Below are 18872 nucleotides of genomic sequence, written 5' to 3' on the forward strand. Positions count from 1 at the left end.
TTCAGTTCAGTTTTATTTTATCTGAATCCTCCACTCAGCTTCATTGTCAAGGTCTTAAGAGGAGTGTCAAGAAAACAGCACCAGAATGTTTCATTTCACACAATGTTTCCACAACTATAAGCTTCTGTTTGTGGGCTACAGTTTTGTCTAATGGAAACATTTTGTGCAGCAGCTTATCAATGATACAGCAGAGGAAGTAAATTCTCACAATGGCTTTGTATTTGACTGATTCTAACTGCAGTTTGAGTTGTGACTCAATGTACATTTTGGTTACATTTTATCAGTGCTAGCTTCAATGGACAGCAAGGTAGGTTTTGTTTTTCAAACCATTTTAATAGGAGCCTACAGTCCAATTCTTCCTTCCATTACTGCTTAAGACTAGGCTGGGTACCAAGGTTAGCACTGCCTGACTTTATGGCGTGCCTATAACACCAACTGTTATAGTTAAAATGGTTCGGTGTCTGAAGTCTGACCAGAGCCTGTCATATCATGTAAATGCAGATACAGCCTGGCAACCTCCCCTCCTGTCAAGCAGATATGCGCACAGAAGTTAAAGATTACAGTTCTCATAGCAGTGATCTGCACAGTTAACAGGTGGCCAAAGTAAGATTCCCAGTTCACCCTAGGAAAGGGCCTATGACAAGAGGAGAGCCTTCAATTCTTGGGGGGGAGGGGAGGGGAGGAATATCAGTTTCTGTAGTAGAAAATTTGGCTGTTGGAAGACAAAAAGCCCTTTGCGGAGCACCTGGGTTAGGAGAAAGCAAGTACCACAGAACTCACTCCCCAAGAAGGGAGCCTAGAACAGTCAGTCAATCTGTCTGTCCACTTCCAAGAGTGGAACCAGGAAAACTGTTTCTAACTTTAAGAAAACTTTACTGTAAGCTACTCTTGATTCAATCCATTAAGACCACCACTTTTGTGGCTATATTCTCCTTTTCACATTTCTATAAGACAGCATGCAAAGACTAGACTCAACTGCTGCAGTGGACACAACCAAGCTTTTCATGCTGAATCATTAAATTAGTGCAGTGTAACACTGATCAGAAGGGTAATCCCTTAAGGAACCACACCATGTTCCAGCAGGCAGCAATTCCAGGCTAGGACTGGTTGTGGAAGTGTGGACTATAGGGTGCTCTATATGCTGACACTACTCAGCAGTTTCCACCATAGTCTTGGCTTGTGCACTGGAACAAGTGATCAGCTGTTGATGAAGTTGAGTTTGAGGCTTATGCTGACCAGTTGGCAGAAGCAATGGGAAGAGCTGGCAAGGGATACATGGTAGAGGGAGTCCATTCCCATTTGGGATTCTGGAAACCAAGACAACCTATCCAAGGCTACTAATACTAGAATCAAATGTGTTCAGAGGCTTTTTTCCAATTGCACCTGGTACCTTCTTTCTATTATGGACTCTAAGAGTACTGTAATAGCTTTTATTCAGGGCTATTTAAACAAATCCCACATCAACTGTTCTATAAAACTTAATGTACATAATTTAGCCAAATCTTGCTAGCTTCAATGGGATTATATTTAAGGCATGTAGGACTTGGTCAGCATTAGAAAGGCTTACGCTTAAAATCTAATCAGAACATTGGTTACACCAATATTGACATTTGAAAACCCACCACCACTCAAACATTAGACTACAGCAGGTATTTGTAGATACAAAAGCAAGTTTTGCTAACCTTGATGAGTTCAAGGTCACATTGCCCTCTCTCATAAGCAACACAGGCCAAATGAGGGTCCCTTTTTTCACAGTATTTGCCTACAACACAGCTGTCATAGTATGGGTTCTCCCGGAGAAACCGCTCAGGATTATTGTTACTGTCAATGTAGATTTTAGCCAGAGCATTGTGGGTGGCAGGTTCTTCACAGCCTTCATGAATTCTAGATTCCAGCCATGGCAGCAGCAACTTAAGCCTTTTGGGGAAAATAAAGTTTGTTAAGTTTGCAGACCAAATGTGCTATTAAAGTGCTCAATTCTATTCCTTAACTTGAGAGGAGTGCCAGCAAATTTTAAGGTCAAGGTTGTCCCCCAGAAAGGCTGTGGTCCTAGTATAATCAGTCTTCTAGATCAAATCATTCTTACCATGAATGATCTACAAAATAACCCCATTTAAGATTTAAAATACCCCTAAGCTTATTATTGAGGGGCATGCAGACAGACAATTTGGAGTTTCTCTGATCCTTTTAAGGAAAAAAATCTCTCCCCTCCGTCCTTTCTATAAAGACTAGGAGAAACCTAGTCATGGCTCAAATAAAGAATGCCATAAGTTACTCAAGAATGCTTGTTTAGAGTAAAATTTTAACTCAAAGCAGTGTCAGTGTACAGGTGATCTGTGCACAGTAAGTCCCTTAAAGGAGACTTCACTTTAAAAATATTGTGCTCATTTAACAAGTTGAGAGTAAGGCATGTGGAACATGCTATACATCAACTGGGAAACGGTTCCCAGCAAAGTGTGATGTTAAAGCAGCTGTACTGGGAGAGGGCAGAGTCTGAAAAGCATTGATAAGTCAGGAAGCAGCAGTTTAAACTCAGTTTAAAACAGGGGAATTAGAGCAGAAACTTGGTGGTGGGGAAGAAAAACCCCACCCTTAAAAAGCAGTAGGAAAAGAGTTTTAGCAACTGACTTTTGGGTTAATGACTACTATAACCTTCTGCTTAGGTAAAGGACAGAATTAACCAGACCACAGATATTTTCAGTAGGGCAAGACAGGAACAAAATGAATTTTTGAAGTGTTAAGAATGGCAAGGTTTAGTAGGAGAGAAGAGTGATTTAGGCTTTACATTTAAGTGATATAGTGACAGGATACTTCATGGATTACATACTTTGAGCATTATAGAAATAGTTTGTGGAAGTTTTCAGAATGAGATGATTTAGCAAATTCTTGCTTGTGATTAAGTGTCCACTGGGCTCAAAATAATATTTTTATAGCTAGTACACCCTATATGGTATTAGTTTCCTGGTCCCAGTACTTGCAGAAAAACTGCAGCAAACAAGTCCTTCAGCTGACAGACAATGCTCTGTGATGGCTTTGTAGACCTCCCTATTTGTTATTTCTTTTCTTCCCCGAATTTGGGATGCAGGACAGAAGAACCACATTGCCCCAACATTTGCAATATGTTGCCCCTTCTCCATTCCTGTTCTACTAACCTAGTCACAGTCATTGTGTATTTCATATGTGTACACACACAGCCCCTCCTCCCCCTGATCTACCCTGTATACTTCCATACAATAGCTACTGGTTTGTTCTAGTCAACCGTGTCAAAACTCAAGTCTAGACACAGGGCTGTTTCTTCTCCCATTACACAAGGCTGGGGTGATTTTCCAAGTTCCCATATTCATGAATGGGACCAAAACTCTATTCTCAGAATTTAAGACTGCCATACATGATCTGAATTAATAAATGAGATACTCTGACACCCTCTTACATGCCATACTCATGTTCTTGAAACTCCACATACAGAATTCCTTTGCTTAGTCAAGAGAACTGCCACACATTAGCGAGCTCCAAATTAATTGCTTTAAATCATTTTTACTTTGATCTTTCAAAATGGGATTGACTTAGAGCAATGGATGCAACTCCTATATACCATGGGGGAAGCCTTTTACTGGAGCCAAATGGAATGACTGTTTACACTGAGTACCTTTATAGTCTATTCTTACCTATTTCTTTTTTCCACTTCAGCCACCAGCTCATCAGTTGAGAACTGGCCTCTAACCACCATGATCAAGTTCTTAATAACATCTTCAGAACAATCCACATCAAGCAGTCCTCCAATCACTGCTGGTATACGACTTGGATTCACCTAGAATAAACCCCCATAAGAATGGTTTTTTGAGCTGTGCCATAACTGGAGAAATTTTTTTAAAAAAAAATTTAATGTTTAGAAATGTAGGAAACAGGACCACCTCAATTAGTTATCTGAAGTGTTCTTAAGCGAGACTTCAGAAGTACAAGTTATCACTAAATTGCTGTTAACTAGCAATATTCTACAAAAACCACCAAAAGAATAGTCATAAGTTATGAGACTGACCCCTTCTCCCCCCTAAAAAAAAATCTAATCAAGAACATACTTTAGTGACAAGGTGGTGGGGGTGCTGGGGGATGAATTAAGCAACACTTTACTGAAATCTTGGTGTTTCATTCTGCTCTATTATCCAATACACAAGGTTTAAGTCTTACGGGGCTCAACCACTTCTGAACTACAGAACCTTAGGTAAACCAAAGCTCCCACTGTACATACTGGTCCCTTTCTAAGTTTATTCCTTAGAAGAGATTTTATTTTACCTTCTGAACATAGATCTCTATGTACTTCTGCAGGTTGTTGCGGTATAAATAGAGAACCAGGTCATGAACAAAGTCAAATCTGTCACAAACAATGATCAGAGGAAGCTGGTCTGTGAGCTTGGCCTCCTGAATGTTTGGGGAAGGGAAATAGAAAGAAAGAGAGTCACTATCTTTACAAATTATGCAGAGACATCAGCAGAGCGCCTTAACTGTTCTCCTAATTTCAGACCAGCAAAAGGCTACCATTCAGAAAAATGCTGACTCTGAATTGATTGCAGTCTCATCCTTTGATGCCAATATTCAAGAGCCCCTTGTATTCCATCATAAACAGCCAGCCAAATCAGGTGTATTTCTACTTTAAAGGGCAAGGGCTTTATTTTTGTTTTTTAAAACAGTGACTAGCAAATCCTGGATGCATATAGCTATCTACCTTTAAAGGTTCTGGCAGAGAGTGGATGCTCAGCACTTGAGAGTCAGACCCCTTAAAAAGGAGTCTCAAGTTGGACACCCCAAAAAAATAAATAAATAAATCAATCAATCAATCAAACCAAGGTTAAGAATGTAGAAGCCAAAAACAAGCAAGGAAGGCCATGCACCTGGGCTAAGCTGCATAAACTTCACACTTTTTTCCATTCTTGTAGAATGGCCATTAAAAGCAGCCTGATTTTACTAATAAGGTGAGTCACTGGAAAGAATGCTTGCTTCCCCACACCCAGAGCTGGAAGTAACTTTCCCCTGAAACTGAGGTAATCGTAACACAGAAACATCCTTGAGTTCTGCTAAAAAGGATCTGTGGGTTATAGCGGATCACAAATTGAATATGAGCTAACTGTGATGCAGTTGCAAAAAAACTAATGCCATTCTTGGGTGTAATGACAGCAGAGTGTCATGCAAGACATGGAGATAGTTGTTCTGCTGTATTTGGCACTGGTGAAGTCTGGGCTGGCTTAGAGTGTCCAGTTTTGGGCACTGAACTTTAGGAAAAGGTGGACAAAATCGAAGACAGTCCAGAGGTGAGCAAATCTAGTCAGGAGGTCTAGAAAAATCTAGACTTCAGGAAAGGTTAACATACATCTGGGCATGCTTAGTCCTGAGAAAAGACTGAGGGGTACCTTAGAACAGTCTGATCTGGCTAGTACACATTCAGCAACCAATATAAAGGCTAAATATTTACAAACTGTTTTATTGGTGTTTATGGCAGACCAAAATTTGGTCACACTGGGATCAGTATACAGCCCAAGATAATATGCAGCTACTTTGAACTAATACTGCTTTATCTGTACAAATTAGCCCAGGACCACCTTTTGGGCTTTAATAATGCTTCATATTTAATCTAAAATAAATGAAATTAGTTTTTACAGCATCTAGTGCCTAAGCCTACAGTAATACAAATTACAAGTTAGAGCTCAGCTATCTCTGGTAATACTGGCTAGACATCTAGCCTCTCACTGCTGTGTAGAATTTGCACAACTAAGTTCGGTACTCCTTGTGAAAGGGAACTATTTGAGAGCCAAGACTGATACAGAATTAAGTGCAAATACAAGAGATGCAAGCACTGTATGATTCCTTAAGACCAATACCTGTACTTTTAGCTAATATTTTGGTCCCTCTATGCACTACTATTCTAGCCTCCAGTCAGGAAAGTTACCTTGAGAAAATTCTTCACTCGTTCAGGGTTATAGCAGTTACTTTCACGGCAGATCCTTTCCACCTCTTTAATTTGACCCGTCTTGCAGGCTGCCTGAATATATTTGAAGTGGACATCTGGATCCTGGCTGAAGTTCACAATAGAACCCAGGAAATAAAACAATCCTAGAAAGAAGGAGAGATTACCTACTTATAACTATGAACATTTAGAGTTCAACTTGTTGTCACCTAGGTGAGGAGTTACATGCTTTGATAATTATGAATAAGGAACAAAGCCACCAATAAGTGGTGAGACAGGACAGGTGAATTTAAATAGTCCCACCAGTAGTCTACAAGAAAAGCTGCTGAAAGGAACACTCAGACTGTCGGTTATGCATATGGTTGCCCTCCTCAACCCAGATAGCGTATGATCTCCAGGAGATCATACACACCAACTAGGTATCTTCTGCAAAATAGCTGCAAACACCAGACTACAGTTAATCTCATGCTTGGTTCCAACTGAAAGGCTGTGTACTAGTTCAGAGCTAGTACCCCACTCAACTCTTCTTCCATCTCAAAACAGATGGAAAGCAAGTACCTCCCTCAGAACATAAGGGCACCTCACCTTCATAACTTTTGAAAGATTCAAAGAGCTCCACGAGAGACTGGGTGCCAAGCTGCTCATGGTATTTAGAAGCTACTTGCACACAGAGCTGTAGATTTTGTCGGATGTTGGCTGATAGCATCGCACGGAGACATTCCACAGAGTCCTCAACTGACAGGGAGCCAAAGAAGTTTACAAGCCACTAAGAACAGAAGTTAAAATGGTTTTAGTAGTTGTATACATACCTCACTGAAGTTCAGCAGGAAAGTGGAAGTTACATTCTGCACTGTTGGCAGGTGGAAACATATGTACATGTCCTAGATGTGCAACAGGAGGGAGCGCATACTTAGAAGAATTTGGGCATGGTAATAGTGCTGATCTCTTTAACCTGCCTAAAAATTGATAGCAACAAGGACTCTGCAACACATTACCTCAATAGTTCGTCAGATACTTTTATTGTTTTGAACACCCACATGATGTTTGTTGTGGGCAAGAATTAGTTTTACCAGGTAGGTGTTTGAGCTGCCAAGAGACCAATTTCAGGTTTAGAATTGCCACTGGCCATATAGACTGACTTTGAATGATTAAGGCTTTCCTGAAGTTAAATTACAGATGCAGGGCTGAATACCTACTGGCCAGTCACTGAAGGTGCTCATTTGATCTGGTTGAGAGTCACTGCCCTAGACCTTTCCAGAGTGTACCCCTTTCAGGAGTCTGATTTGTCTTGTACACCAAGTTTCACTTCACTTAAAAGCTACTTGCTTACAAAAAAGGCAAGATACAGAAATGTTACAGCACCCTATTAATGAAAAATTGCTTACCAATTTTTATTATAATATGGTAAAGAGAAAGTAGGTAAATATTGTACTTACATTTCAGTGTATCGTATATAGAGCAGTATAAACAAGCCATTGTCTGTATGAATCAGTTTTAGTTTGTACTGACTGCTATTGCTTTTTGTGTAGCCTGTTGTAAAACTAGGCAAATACCTAGATAAGTTGTTATGCCCTATGGAGGACCTCTGAATATCTCCAGGGATACACATACCCCTGGTTGAGAACCACTGGTCTAGGGGATTTCGTTACTTGTGCTTGCAAAGCTATGTTTACAAAGCTTTACTTCGTTACTTGCGCTTTGCAAAGCTACTTTAAACTTTCCCTCTGAAAAGTGCATTAGTTTACAGATAGTTAAGTGACAGCATGAGAAATGTAGTTACACTTAATGCACAAAGTAAAACTCAGCTGAAGCCAGTCTTACCTCAGGGTTCAAGAGGTGAGTGTGAACTACAGCACGCTTTATATCGTAGAGATCAGTATAGTGCTCCAATGCTCTCTGTAGCAAGCCTGCCTTTTCACATAACTGGGCAATGTGAGCACGATCATAGTGTGTAAACATCTGGTTTCCAAGGATGGCATCAGCAACCTAAGAGGGGATACAATTTTTCCTTGAACTTTAAGCCTCCAGTTTCCATCCACAGTCAAGGAATATCATGATGTAAGGAAAACTACATAAAAAGGAGAGTTACTGGGAACAGACCACACTGAGTAACAATTAAAGTCAGTCAACTGCACTTCTACAGATGTTTATTTAAAAAAAAACTCTACAACACCCTTACAATAGGTATCTCCATAGTAATGCTGTGTCAATGCTTTTGATGGTAGCAATCTCCAGCTATAGGCAATTAAAAAAAAACTGCCTGGAGTTCTAAAAATATGCTTGTTTTTCAAGAAAAGGGTGAAGGAAAATGGTGAATGAGACTTATTTTAAGAAGACTAGGTTGAGGAATCTTACCTGTGGTGCATGAATCAGATTCATTTCCAGCAGACGTGTCTGAAGGTGTCCTTCAGCAGGGCGATTATTCTTCAAAGCATCCAACAAAAAGGAAGTGCACTGCTGAATGAGACTGTTCTCCATGAATACATCTACAATCTGAAGTAGACAGTAATCAAAAAAAAAAAGTGGTCACTCGCCCACATAAAGTTCTTATACAATTCTGAGTATAAGTCAGGAGTCTTGCAGCTGATCTTCAAAAAGGAGCCATCAGGACATATGCAGCACCTCTAAGTTATCAACTTGTTAACTTAGATTAAAGCTTTTAGCATTGTACTTCTGCAGGAGTAGTGTTTCTACTTTACATTTTACCTGTTGAGAGAGTGTTCTCACAAACCGACTTACCTTAAAATGTTTATTCACTCTATACCAGGGAGAATTCAGACCTGTATTTTTTGTGTCTGAATTTGACGACAGGTCATTTTGGCTGATGTATCAAACAAGTATTTGATAACCAGTAAGTGGAGCAACTTTGATAGATTTACTTACAAGTTATAGTATTCTACTTCATAAGTGTTAGACTATTTCCCTAAAGAAAAAGTGTTTCAGTGTCCAGTGCCCATTTGTTTTTACAATAAAGACCTCAAAAGTTATAATCTAGATCAGTCTTTGGGGACTAGTTTGCCCATTGAATGGAAGTCTTTCCCTTCTCCTGCCAATTAGGGCTAACAGCAGCAGCCTTCTTGACTGAAGCTTGGCAGTCCCCCATCAATCAGCATAGCAAACTTGCTATGTAAGACGTGCTGTTCTCCTTGCGAAAGCCAAGAAGATCCACAGAACTCAATCTACAGCCATTTCTGAAGTTAGTGTTACTAGAGACACTGTATGCCCATAGGCCAGCCCAAATCAAGCTAATTCAAATCCTAGGAGTATAGCAAAGTTCACTGGATTGGACTTCATTTTACAATCACGCCATTAGTTTCAGATGGGACTACATGTCCATTAAACTAAGTCATTACCAGCTTCACATTTTTACCTGGTTAATATTAGCCAGGGGCTCCTCATCCTGCACCAGCATCTGAGAGAACTGCAGTCCCTGTTCTGGGCTGACTCTCATCACACTTCTCAACAAGAAGATCCAGTCTGGTGTATAGCCAACCTAGAACAATTACACACAATTTTAGTAGTCAAAGCTCCCTGGAAATGCTTAGGAATTTACAAGCTTCTGCTCACAATTCATACTGTAGTTCAGTGACACCTGCTGCAGACATGTTTATTCCCCGCACAATGCAACCTAGTCACACAAGACTATCACATCCCAAGCTGTGAAAAGAGTGTTTAACGTTTCCACATACACTAATAACTAAGACAGATTTTAAAAGCTTGTGCTAGTCTACACGGTTATGTTTCCAGCTGGGGAAGAGATGCTCAGTCTCTACACTTGAAGACTAGTCTGTGGGGAATGCTTTAGACCAACTGCTGTCCAAAGTTTAAGGTGGGGAGACAAAGGACAAGCAAGTTACTGTATTTGTGATCACAAATGAAACTGCAGATATTATCTTCCCAGTTCAGTCTCTATTATATAGCTGGTTTCTAAGGCCATGTTCTCCAGTGTTCCAAAATAGAGAGAGTTTTGGAGTTCAGATTCTTCATGGGCTAAGCTGATGCTTAGTCCTGCTACATGACAGAACTGTATCAGCATTCATTTAGAAATGAGTGTCAACATGAAAATTGAGCAAGGCAGCTCTCAACTGATTATCAGCTTTACAGACTCTGAAATGTTTAAGTCCTTGTCTTATCTCATGGAAGATACCCAGGGTACGTAGAGGTTAGAGTACTGCACACAGATATGTACTAGGAGTCTAGCAGTAGAGGTATTACACAATCTTACTCCTGTAACAAAAACCATTTACCTTTTTGGCATAGAGCACTATTTTCTGGAATTGACCAGTTTCTGCAAAGCACTGAATGACTTTGTTTGGCACATTAGCACGAAGGTAAACACTGAGTGCAAGGGTTGGATCAGCTGTCTTCACCAGGTCTCCTAGCTCCTCAGAGCACTCCAGCTGAAAGCAGAAGTAGCATTTGATGATTAGGCAGAAAATGAGATAGTGAAGATGAACCAAGTACTAACCCACTAAGTACATAAACATGTAATAATCTACTGGCACAAGACACATACAGCAGCAAAGTTTAAACCAAAACATTTGCCTACCTTATCTTCCTTCAGCCATTTCTCCAGGAGCTGCTTGCGCCCTTGTTGCAGGACTGGACGGCAGAGTTCTAAAGATTCAAATTTGTTAAGTTGCCCTTGATCAAGCAAGATACCAAAATACTGCAGCAAAGGAGAAGCCTGCCCAGGCTGGGCTGGTACACTTTGGAACTTCCTGATAGTATCACTGGTACGCAGGATTCCCTGAAAGATACCGGGAAGGGGAAGAGAGCCACGATTTAAAAAGGGTTTCAGTTACATCCATCTGAATAACCCTTGCCTTTCCTGTACCTGAACTATTTGTGTAGTAACCTACTCAAAACATGCTGATGTCTTGGGCATTTTTAAATTTGCCATCAGTTTTGATGCAACAACGAGAGGCTTTTGATTATGCTCTTCTCTATATACTATGCCCAACCTAGAACGAAGCTGTTAGTGAAAAGCTACTAGTCTTCTGCAGGGTCCACAACAAGCTAGATTCTTCAACTAGAAACATATTGGTATCCATTTACTCTTTGTACATTAAATTAACCCAAATTATTCTTTAACTCAAAGATAAAGACACTTTTGACTGAAAGTGCAGTAACTGCCAAGCGGCAGAGTTAGTTGTGTATTTAGGATGTTAGAATAAGCATCACCTTTAATCCTTAGTCTTCATCTTTAAAAGCACTCACCTTTGGTGCAGATGCTGCCACTTTAGCAGCTTCTGCATAGCTTCCTTGTGCAAAGAGCGTATTGAACTTTCTGGCAAACAGTTCCTCTGCCCCAGCCAGGTTACTGCGGATAGCCATACGCAGACCCAGGTCTGGATTCTGGAGAACATTTGTAGCATAGTTCACGATGTTATCTTCTTCAACACAAACTGAAAGCACCTGGAAAAGGACAAAAAAGCCTTAACAGGAGCATCCTGCTGAAAATAGCAGCTCAAAGTAATAGAGCAAAGGAATTAAGAGTCCAAGCAGCTCATCAACAGAGAACTATAGCTTTGTTTTGTGTCTCAGAACTCAGCTTGTCAGTCTACCCCAAGAGTTCTCAAACTGGGGGTTGGGACCCCTCAGGGGGTTGCGAGTTATTACATGGGGGGGTTCTGAGCAGTCAGCTTCCACCCCAAACCCTGCTTTGCCTCCAGCATCTATAACAGTCAAATATATTAAGAGTTTAATTTATAAGAGGGGGGTAAATTGCACTCAGAGGCTTGCTATGTGAAAGGGGTCACCAGTACAAAAGTTAGAGAACTGCTGGTCTACCCACAGTCTAGAAGACAAAACCTATAACCGAGGGCAATTTCACCACATTGTTTCTCCTACTACTCTAAAGTTTTGTAGGCTTTAAGCTAGATAATCTCTTTGAGGAAAGGGCATTCTGTTATGTCTGTACAGTGCCCATCACAATTGGGCTGAGGCCTCTACTATTACACACTGTAGTATGTAATGCTAATCTGAAGTTTGCGGAGTGTCCAATGGCTCACTTTACTGGATATATGAAGTTATGCCAGCAATGAATACATCAATCAGCAACACTATCATGGCAAATAAGTGTTAAAATAGTTTCAGGTGCTAGATTTCCTTTGAGATTTAATTAAGGAAAGTTTTATACCCTAAATCTGGAGAGGCATGTTCTTTAAGCAGCTATTCAGTGGCACACCTTTTGCACATTAAAAGGAACTTTTCTATTCCAAGTACATGCTAGTGTTGCAAGTTGGCATGCTGAGTGTCTTGGATTGTGGTAACAATTTTCTACATATGCATTATACATGGTCTAAATAGAGTCAACTGAAGTCACAGCAAGTTTCCTTGCCATTTCCCATCAGACTAAAAAGGAGAGGAAGGTGGAGAAGGGATTGTCAAACCACACAAGAAATAAGTGGCCAGATACAGGAAAGCCTGTTATTGTACTCACTAAACAATGAACAAACCATAACAAGCTTGAGCTGCCTGCCATATGCACTATATAGTAGCCTTTTAAAACAATCTTGCTCAAAACTAGGAGAGCAGTTCTCAAGTTCAGTAAGGAACTGTGGGAACAGAATGTTCGACTGAGTTTGAAGATTTTTCTCCTATGCGCCTCACACTACAAAAAACACTTTCCTGTACAGTTGTGGCAGTGTAAATCAGAGGTCTGAGATCTTAACTAATCCTTGGTATATCATTATCTAAACAAGTGTGGGGTACTCTTGATTAGATAAATGGTATTGACTATGCCTTTAGTTGTCCTGCGCAGAAGTCACTAGAGTATTCCTATGCTCAGTTAAGAGGCTCAAGAGCCAACAGAACCCAATTTACCTGTCCTTTTTTATTCACACCAATAATGCCAGAGGAAGGTTCATGAGGAGCAGTTACAAAGATTGTGTCAGCACTAATACGGTTCATGTAAATACACACTCCAGATTCCAAGTCATACATGTGAATGTATCCATACTTTGTGATCAGGTAGATAACGCCATGCTTAGTTCCAATCTGCCAAAAGGGAAAGACAATATACAGTCTCAGTGAGCTGTCAAAATCAAGCTACAAGAAACCTACGGCAGTGCTGTGTAGAAGGAAAATATTCTCACTATATTGTTTGGCTGGCAAAAGGGGAAGATGCAGCTGTAAGCTTTCAGCTTGCAAGGAAGGAGTGTAACAATCCTGCTGGTCACTTACAGAACTGCAATTCCATGCTAGTGGCAGGTAGAAGACAAGACATCTGTCTCCAAGGCAGAAGTTAAGATATCCCAGGTATGGCTAAGCTAGGATGTTGCATGGCTAAGCAAGAATGTTAATTATGCAAGCTTTAATATCTGCATTAAGAGTTTCAGTTAGTGTTAACATTAGTACTACAATCCCATTGTTCTCTATTCAAATCTGGCTGGCCTTCCTAGAAAAGAAGTCAACCAACCAACCTAAAACCTAAATATTCCGATGTAGTTGTAAAATTATGCAAGTCTCACTTTTGGACATTAATTCAGAGACATGTTAAGCAGTGGTATTGAGAGATGGCTTATGACTGAAAGCCTCAAATGGAAGTAAAGCCACCAGTATACAACTGCTTGTGAAATTTTTTAATCCACTGATCCTGTTAGGTTAAGAGGCAGCTGTCTATTGTTACCCAAGATCATAGAGCCAAATTTGCTCACTATAGCTAGTCACCTAAAATTAAACAAGCATCATCTGCTAAAAAGCGGTACTATGCTAGCTGGCAATTTCACATTTTAGCACTTTTGCAACTTATAGTGGAAAACTACAAAAATTCAGAGACAAATCTGGTTAAGAGATTAATTTGACTCCTTATGCTAGTTCTCAAATCATGAGAGCTGAACAAAGGAAGTGGGAATTACATCCAGTAAGGAGTGGTGATATTGAATGACACCATCTAGAAAAATCTAGGAGTCAAATGCAATGGCTTATTGTTTTCTTGCACCATCATGTGCCTATCAAATCTAAGTGCAGATGTATGTATTTGCCCTGTCAAGACATACTAAGCAGCCAAGTTCTTCTCATTAACTTAAAATCTCTGCTGTGATCATTGTTTACCATACAGTTCATAATCTGTCATATGCTTGGATTGCAAGCTCTTTGAGCAGAAGCTAGCACCTAACAATGGGGCCCTGACCTAGGATTTTGATCCCTAGATGTTACTGTAGTACAGAAAGCAATTCTCAGGCTGTCACTGAAAGTAGTTACTGTAAAGACAGATATACGATTATACCTAACCTAAAAAATGAAATCCAAATGTCAAGCTGTTACAGTTGACTATTCTGCTAAGAGTTGATTCCCCATCAGTATAAACAATTTAGTTTTGAGATTATTCCTCAAAGTGAATTTTTGGAGTAATATAGCACTAGGCTTGTCACATGTATGTTCAACATACATAGTCCTTTGGGTTGACAGGACTTCATGAGTTACTAAGCAATCCCAACAGATATGCAGGTGCAGGAACAGTACTCGTCTCCCCATCTTAGATGAGTAAGCATGACTTGACCAAGGAGAAATTCTGCAGTTCTTATTCCCAGCTTTATCCCTAAGTCACAAAACTACAGCTCATTTCAGCAGACTTTAAAGTTTGTATTTGGATAGGTAGGAGAATTTCTGAAATAGAATGCACATGTGTAATGGCAACTTGAGGTTTCTGTATCCAGTGAGGTGCTTTTTATTGCAAGTTCAATTTTTACAGAAGTGGATTAGAAGCAGTTTTGGAATACTACATTTGAGAAGTAGGACTTATGTCGAGTGGTCTTCCTCAGGCTGCACTTCAGATCTCTACCTTTAGTGAGAGCTAGGCTTCCAGCATTGGCTGTGTTACAGAAGAATAAATCCATGGCTGATTTAACAGTGACATCTATGAAGCAATGGTGAAGTTACTTTACAGGGAAGGCTCTGACTGATACTGTTTAACTCAGTTAAGTGAGGTTTGATTCCTAAAGGACTCCCAGCTAGTTCATAAAATGGAGAATTAGGTTTTTCTACACTGAAATTTTAGCCAAAAAAAATCAAGAGTGTTTGGTTAAAGTCCTTGTTTTTGGGCAGCTGAAAGCCAAAACACAGTCTAAAATTCCCAAACTTTTAATTCCCCATGAAAAGTGCTGGTATTTCAGTCAGCTCTCCATGTGCAACTCTACATAAAAAAAGTGGATAACCCCACTGAAAGCATGGCCTGAAGTGAATGCACCTTCTTGGGATCAAGAAGAGAACAGAGGTCACTTACTCTAGGATTCTATTCAGAGATGTGCCATATACATATTACAACAACATATCCTCCACCACACAGTATGTGAAATGCTATTATACATGCTTATGTTGGCTAGTTCAGGAGACGCTTGACATGGGTTTCATGTGCCCTCTTGTATACACCTTACCTGCATTGCCACAGGGAAGTCTGTCTGAGCCTCAGGAGGGAAAAACACATCAACAGCTTTCTTTACAAAGGGCTGGTTTCCAGCAGCAGGTTGACCTACTTCAATTACATGCAGCTGGGAAGAAGGAATTGCATGTCACCAAGACAAAGTTTGTAAGCAAAATCCTGCTACGAAACAAGTTGTAGTTTCTATCCAACTATAGCTTCCCAAACAAGCTACAGACCAGGCAATTAACTGTTTCAATACCTTTTGTGCAATTTACCCATGAAGATTTTAAGCCAATATTCATGATTCTAGAACTCGAGTTGTCCAAAATGCTTGGTTTAATAACTTTTAGAAGAGGGTGAGAAGCTCTGTGCTTTTGACAAAACCATTTCTCATTTTCCAAATCGTTAGTCAAAGCACTGCCCAGACACACATTAAAAGTGGACCAGCCTTGTTCTAAGACACCATTGCTGCCATCTCTTGATTAGGCAGTTTCAGTTGTACACCATCTTGAACAGTTCAATACAGGAATAAAAGGTTTGCCATGAACAGGTTGTCAAGATTTCAGTCCAAAAGCAATTTTTTTGGTTTTTCCAGGGATGTTGCATCTTGTAAGAAGCTAATGAAATGTTATTCAACCCATCAAAACCAAGTAGTTGTTCTCCACACTACAGGAGAGTTTAGCAAGTGTGGCACAGCTACTGTATTCTGTGATTTTGGAAAGTTTGATCATAACTCCATCAACTTTTAATTTAAGGCACAAGGATCTAATTTCTTCAGAGTCATAATATCTGAGACTCAGTTAGGCTTTAGCAGCCCTGTGGAATTATTACAATTGCCATCAATTTAAGGCCTACAAGAGGCAGAGTGAGCTTGTTCAGCTGAGAACCATGCTACAAGATGTGACAGAGCTTTATTCAGATTGAGAGTAAAGGCACCTTTAGATTGAGGTATTTCACTGCCTTCAATATTTACATTAATTTTATGAAGTTCCTTAGAAAAGTGGAAGACTGTTCAGTCAAGGCTTTGTTTTACTGTGAAGTAAACAAACAGCCACCATTCCTCAAAAAAAACAAACCAAGGGGTCAACTCAGTTTAATTTCATCAGTGCAGCCCTAGTGAAGTCAATTGCATTAAATTAACACAATTAGAAGTATTTAACAACTGGTCTTAATTTGAAAAGCTTCCAGTAGTATCCAAGACATAAAGTTACTTATCATTTACATTAGCTTGAAAGTGGTCAGTATGGTTTAGAGATTTTACCTTGCCTCCTGCTGGGCTCCGCACAGCAAAACAGAAGAGCGTGGAAGGTTTGGAGTTTCCTTCTATTTTGAATTCTGCAAAGGCTGCTGCATGACCCTCTATAGGTTGGGAAACCTTCCTATCAACTGAGTACAATTGCATTGCACCAACCACACGATTTTGCTAATGGATTTGGGGGGGGGGGGGGGGAGAGAGAAGAGAGGGGAAGAGAAAGGGAAAAAAATTTATAAGCTGACATCTCCAAGTATTTAAGAGTTGCCCATGTATCAAGAGCATAGGAATTGAACCACTAATACTTTCAGCACAACAGAAGCAAAAACAAGTTTTTATTTATTTATTTTTTATACACTGTTGTATATCCTTCTGAAAGGCTGGAAAACATTTATGGAAAAAGGTCTCCCACCTACTGCAGAACACTTGAAAAAAGAGTTAAGTTTTGTTTAACGTAAGAAACTACAGTCAGTACGAGATGCAAACAAGTGCTTTTTCCAATTTGGTCCTATTTTCCTGCATGGTCCTCTGATTTATACCTATATTCATAATGCACTTTCTGAAGAGTCCCTTACCTGGGCTGAAATTCCTATTAGGAGTAGCCATTTTTGGTGTTCATCTGTCCTGTAGTTGATGATTTGGCAGCCTGCAAGACTAGCATGCCTGTCAAACATCTTTTGGGGCTGAGATTCTCCCTCCATGCTCCAATGAAAGACTGCCGTCTCTGTCACCAAGGCAACTGTGTTTACCGATATCCACTTCCAAAAGATCACTTCCTCTGCCATAGTATGGGCTTTCATTTTACTTTTCATCTCAATGTTAAAGATCTGAAGCGTCTTCCCCGCTGGTGTGGGAGATACAAAAGAATCAGACCTCTGGACATTAAATTATACTCAGCCTTATAATTTGCATGTACTGGGAGGTATGCTGAGAAAGTTGAGCCACAATAAGCTAGTTTTCCAGTTTAAAAATTCCAATAAAGATGAGTAGAATAAATATAGTTAAGTTGCCATAGTTTTGCCCCAACAGAATGACTTCAGCTACAGTATAAGCCATTTCAATGACCTTGTGACAGATGCTGCACCACACAGATTTAACATTAATTTCTGCACAGGCAATGAACACTTTATGGCAACATGTTTTATATTTAAATGCATGCAAAAAGAGTTTCCTCTTTATTGGGTTCTAGAGAAGGGAATCAATGGACACAGATAAGACTGGACTGACCAGGTAACACTTTACTCCAAGTCACAAGTAACTGCCTCATCAAGATTAAACTATAGTGAAGTGCCTACAGCTACACAGATATGAAGTTGCACTCAAAAGGAAATATGCACACACAAAGGGGTGTGGTAGAATAGTCAGTGAGCAAGTAGCACTGGCATATTATGTGGACTATCTTGATAAGTGGTTCAATACCAAAAGTTTGAGATCAAAGATATAGGTCATAGTTCAAAATGTCTTGTGAAATTATGTACAGCATTCCAATTAGCATGCCTCTGCTTATTCTGGTATTTATCAGCTCACATTTGGAAAGTCCAAAGTTTATAGTAGTGTCAGAACCTAACATCTGCTTCAAAGGAGTTTTGTTTTAAGACAACCTAGGCAGGCTCTCCGTGTACCATTTAAGTGGACTAATTAAAGATACCCAGGTTCTCCAACTTATATACGACACTAGTGTCTGCCCATATTCCCACTTAAGAGGGTTCTGTAGTCACTTTTACAGACCCAGCTCTGCTCCAAAAACACCTATTTACAAGAGAGCACAATAGTTGTATGGGCTGCAATTAGCAGTCTGGAGGGCAAATATATTAGCTTCTACCAAGTAAGAACAAAACAAAACACAGTGCCAGTTTGGGGGACAAGATTTCCAGGGATGAATCTACCACGCTAAATAGATGTGAGGGGCTTAGATTTTTAGGAAAATGCCTTGTTACCTTCCATGCAGAAGCCCCTGTGAGCTTGGTTTTAACTTCATTCCTTTTATCCAAGAGAAGCCAAATGTAAAATTAATTTTACATTTGTTTTAATTCCTAAAGGCCAAGCCTGACTTGCAGCTCCATAACCATATCTAACCACTGTAAGTGGATTCCCATTCCAATAAGAGGGTTAGTAATATTTAACTATGATAGTGGGCAGCAATTAAACAGGAATTTAAGTAGAGATTTTCCTTTAATGTGGGGTGGGAAAGAGTAAACTGGAGCCTGGAGCCAAGACAGCATTGTCTAAGATATGGCTATTGCATGAGTGTGGGTCTCTTGGGAACAGAATACCAGATAGGACTATCCAGGGACTAG

The 18872-nt window shown here is 40.0% G+C and overlaps 1 protein-coding gene across 2 annotated transcripts in view; it reads right to left on the minus strand.

Annotated features, from left to right (window-relative positions):
- Nucleotides 1–18872, minus strand: part of CLTCL1 (clathrin heavy chain like 1) — a 59217-nt gene that overhangs the window by 19858 nt on the left and 20487 nt on the right. For both annotated transcript variants that reach the window (XM_084648819.1, XM_084648820.1), the window contains exons 3-17: nt 17151–17419; nt 16585–16746; nt 15337–15450; nt 12785–12958; nt 11177–11374; nt 10506–10706; nt 10204–10356; nt 9327–9449; nt 8312–8449; nt 7778–7942; nt 6542–6722; nt 5939–6102; nt 4291–4416; nt 3666–3808; nt 1683–1917 (exon numbers count right to left, since the gene is read on the minus strand). In XM_084648819.1, coding sequence (XP_084504945.1) covers nt 1683–1917; nt 3666–3808; nt 4291–4416; nt 5939–6102; nt 6542–6722; nt 7778–7942; nt 8312–8449; nt 9327–9449; nt 10204–10356; nt 10506–10706; nt 11177–11374; nt 12785–12958; nt 15337–15450; nt 16585–16746; nt 17151–17419 — 2546 coding nt within the window. The remainder of the gene's footprint in view (nt 1–1682; nt 1918–3665; nt 3809–4290; nt 4417–5938; nt 6103–6541; nt 6723–7777; nt 7943–8311; nt 8450–9326; nt 9450–10203; nt 10357–10505; nt 10707–11176; nt 11375–12784; nt 12959–15336; nt 15451–16584; nt 16747–17150; nt 17420–18872) is intronic.

This window comes from Lepidochelys olivacea (genome assembly GCF_965140295.1).
Source record: "Lepidochelys olivacea isolate rLepOli2 genome assembly, chromosome: 15".
NCBI classification, from domain to species: Eukaryota; Metazoa; Chordata; order Testudines; family Cheloniidae; genus Lepidochelys; species Lepidochelys olivacea.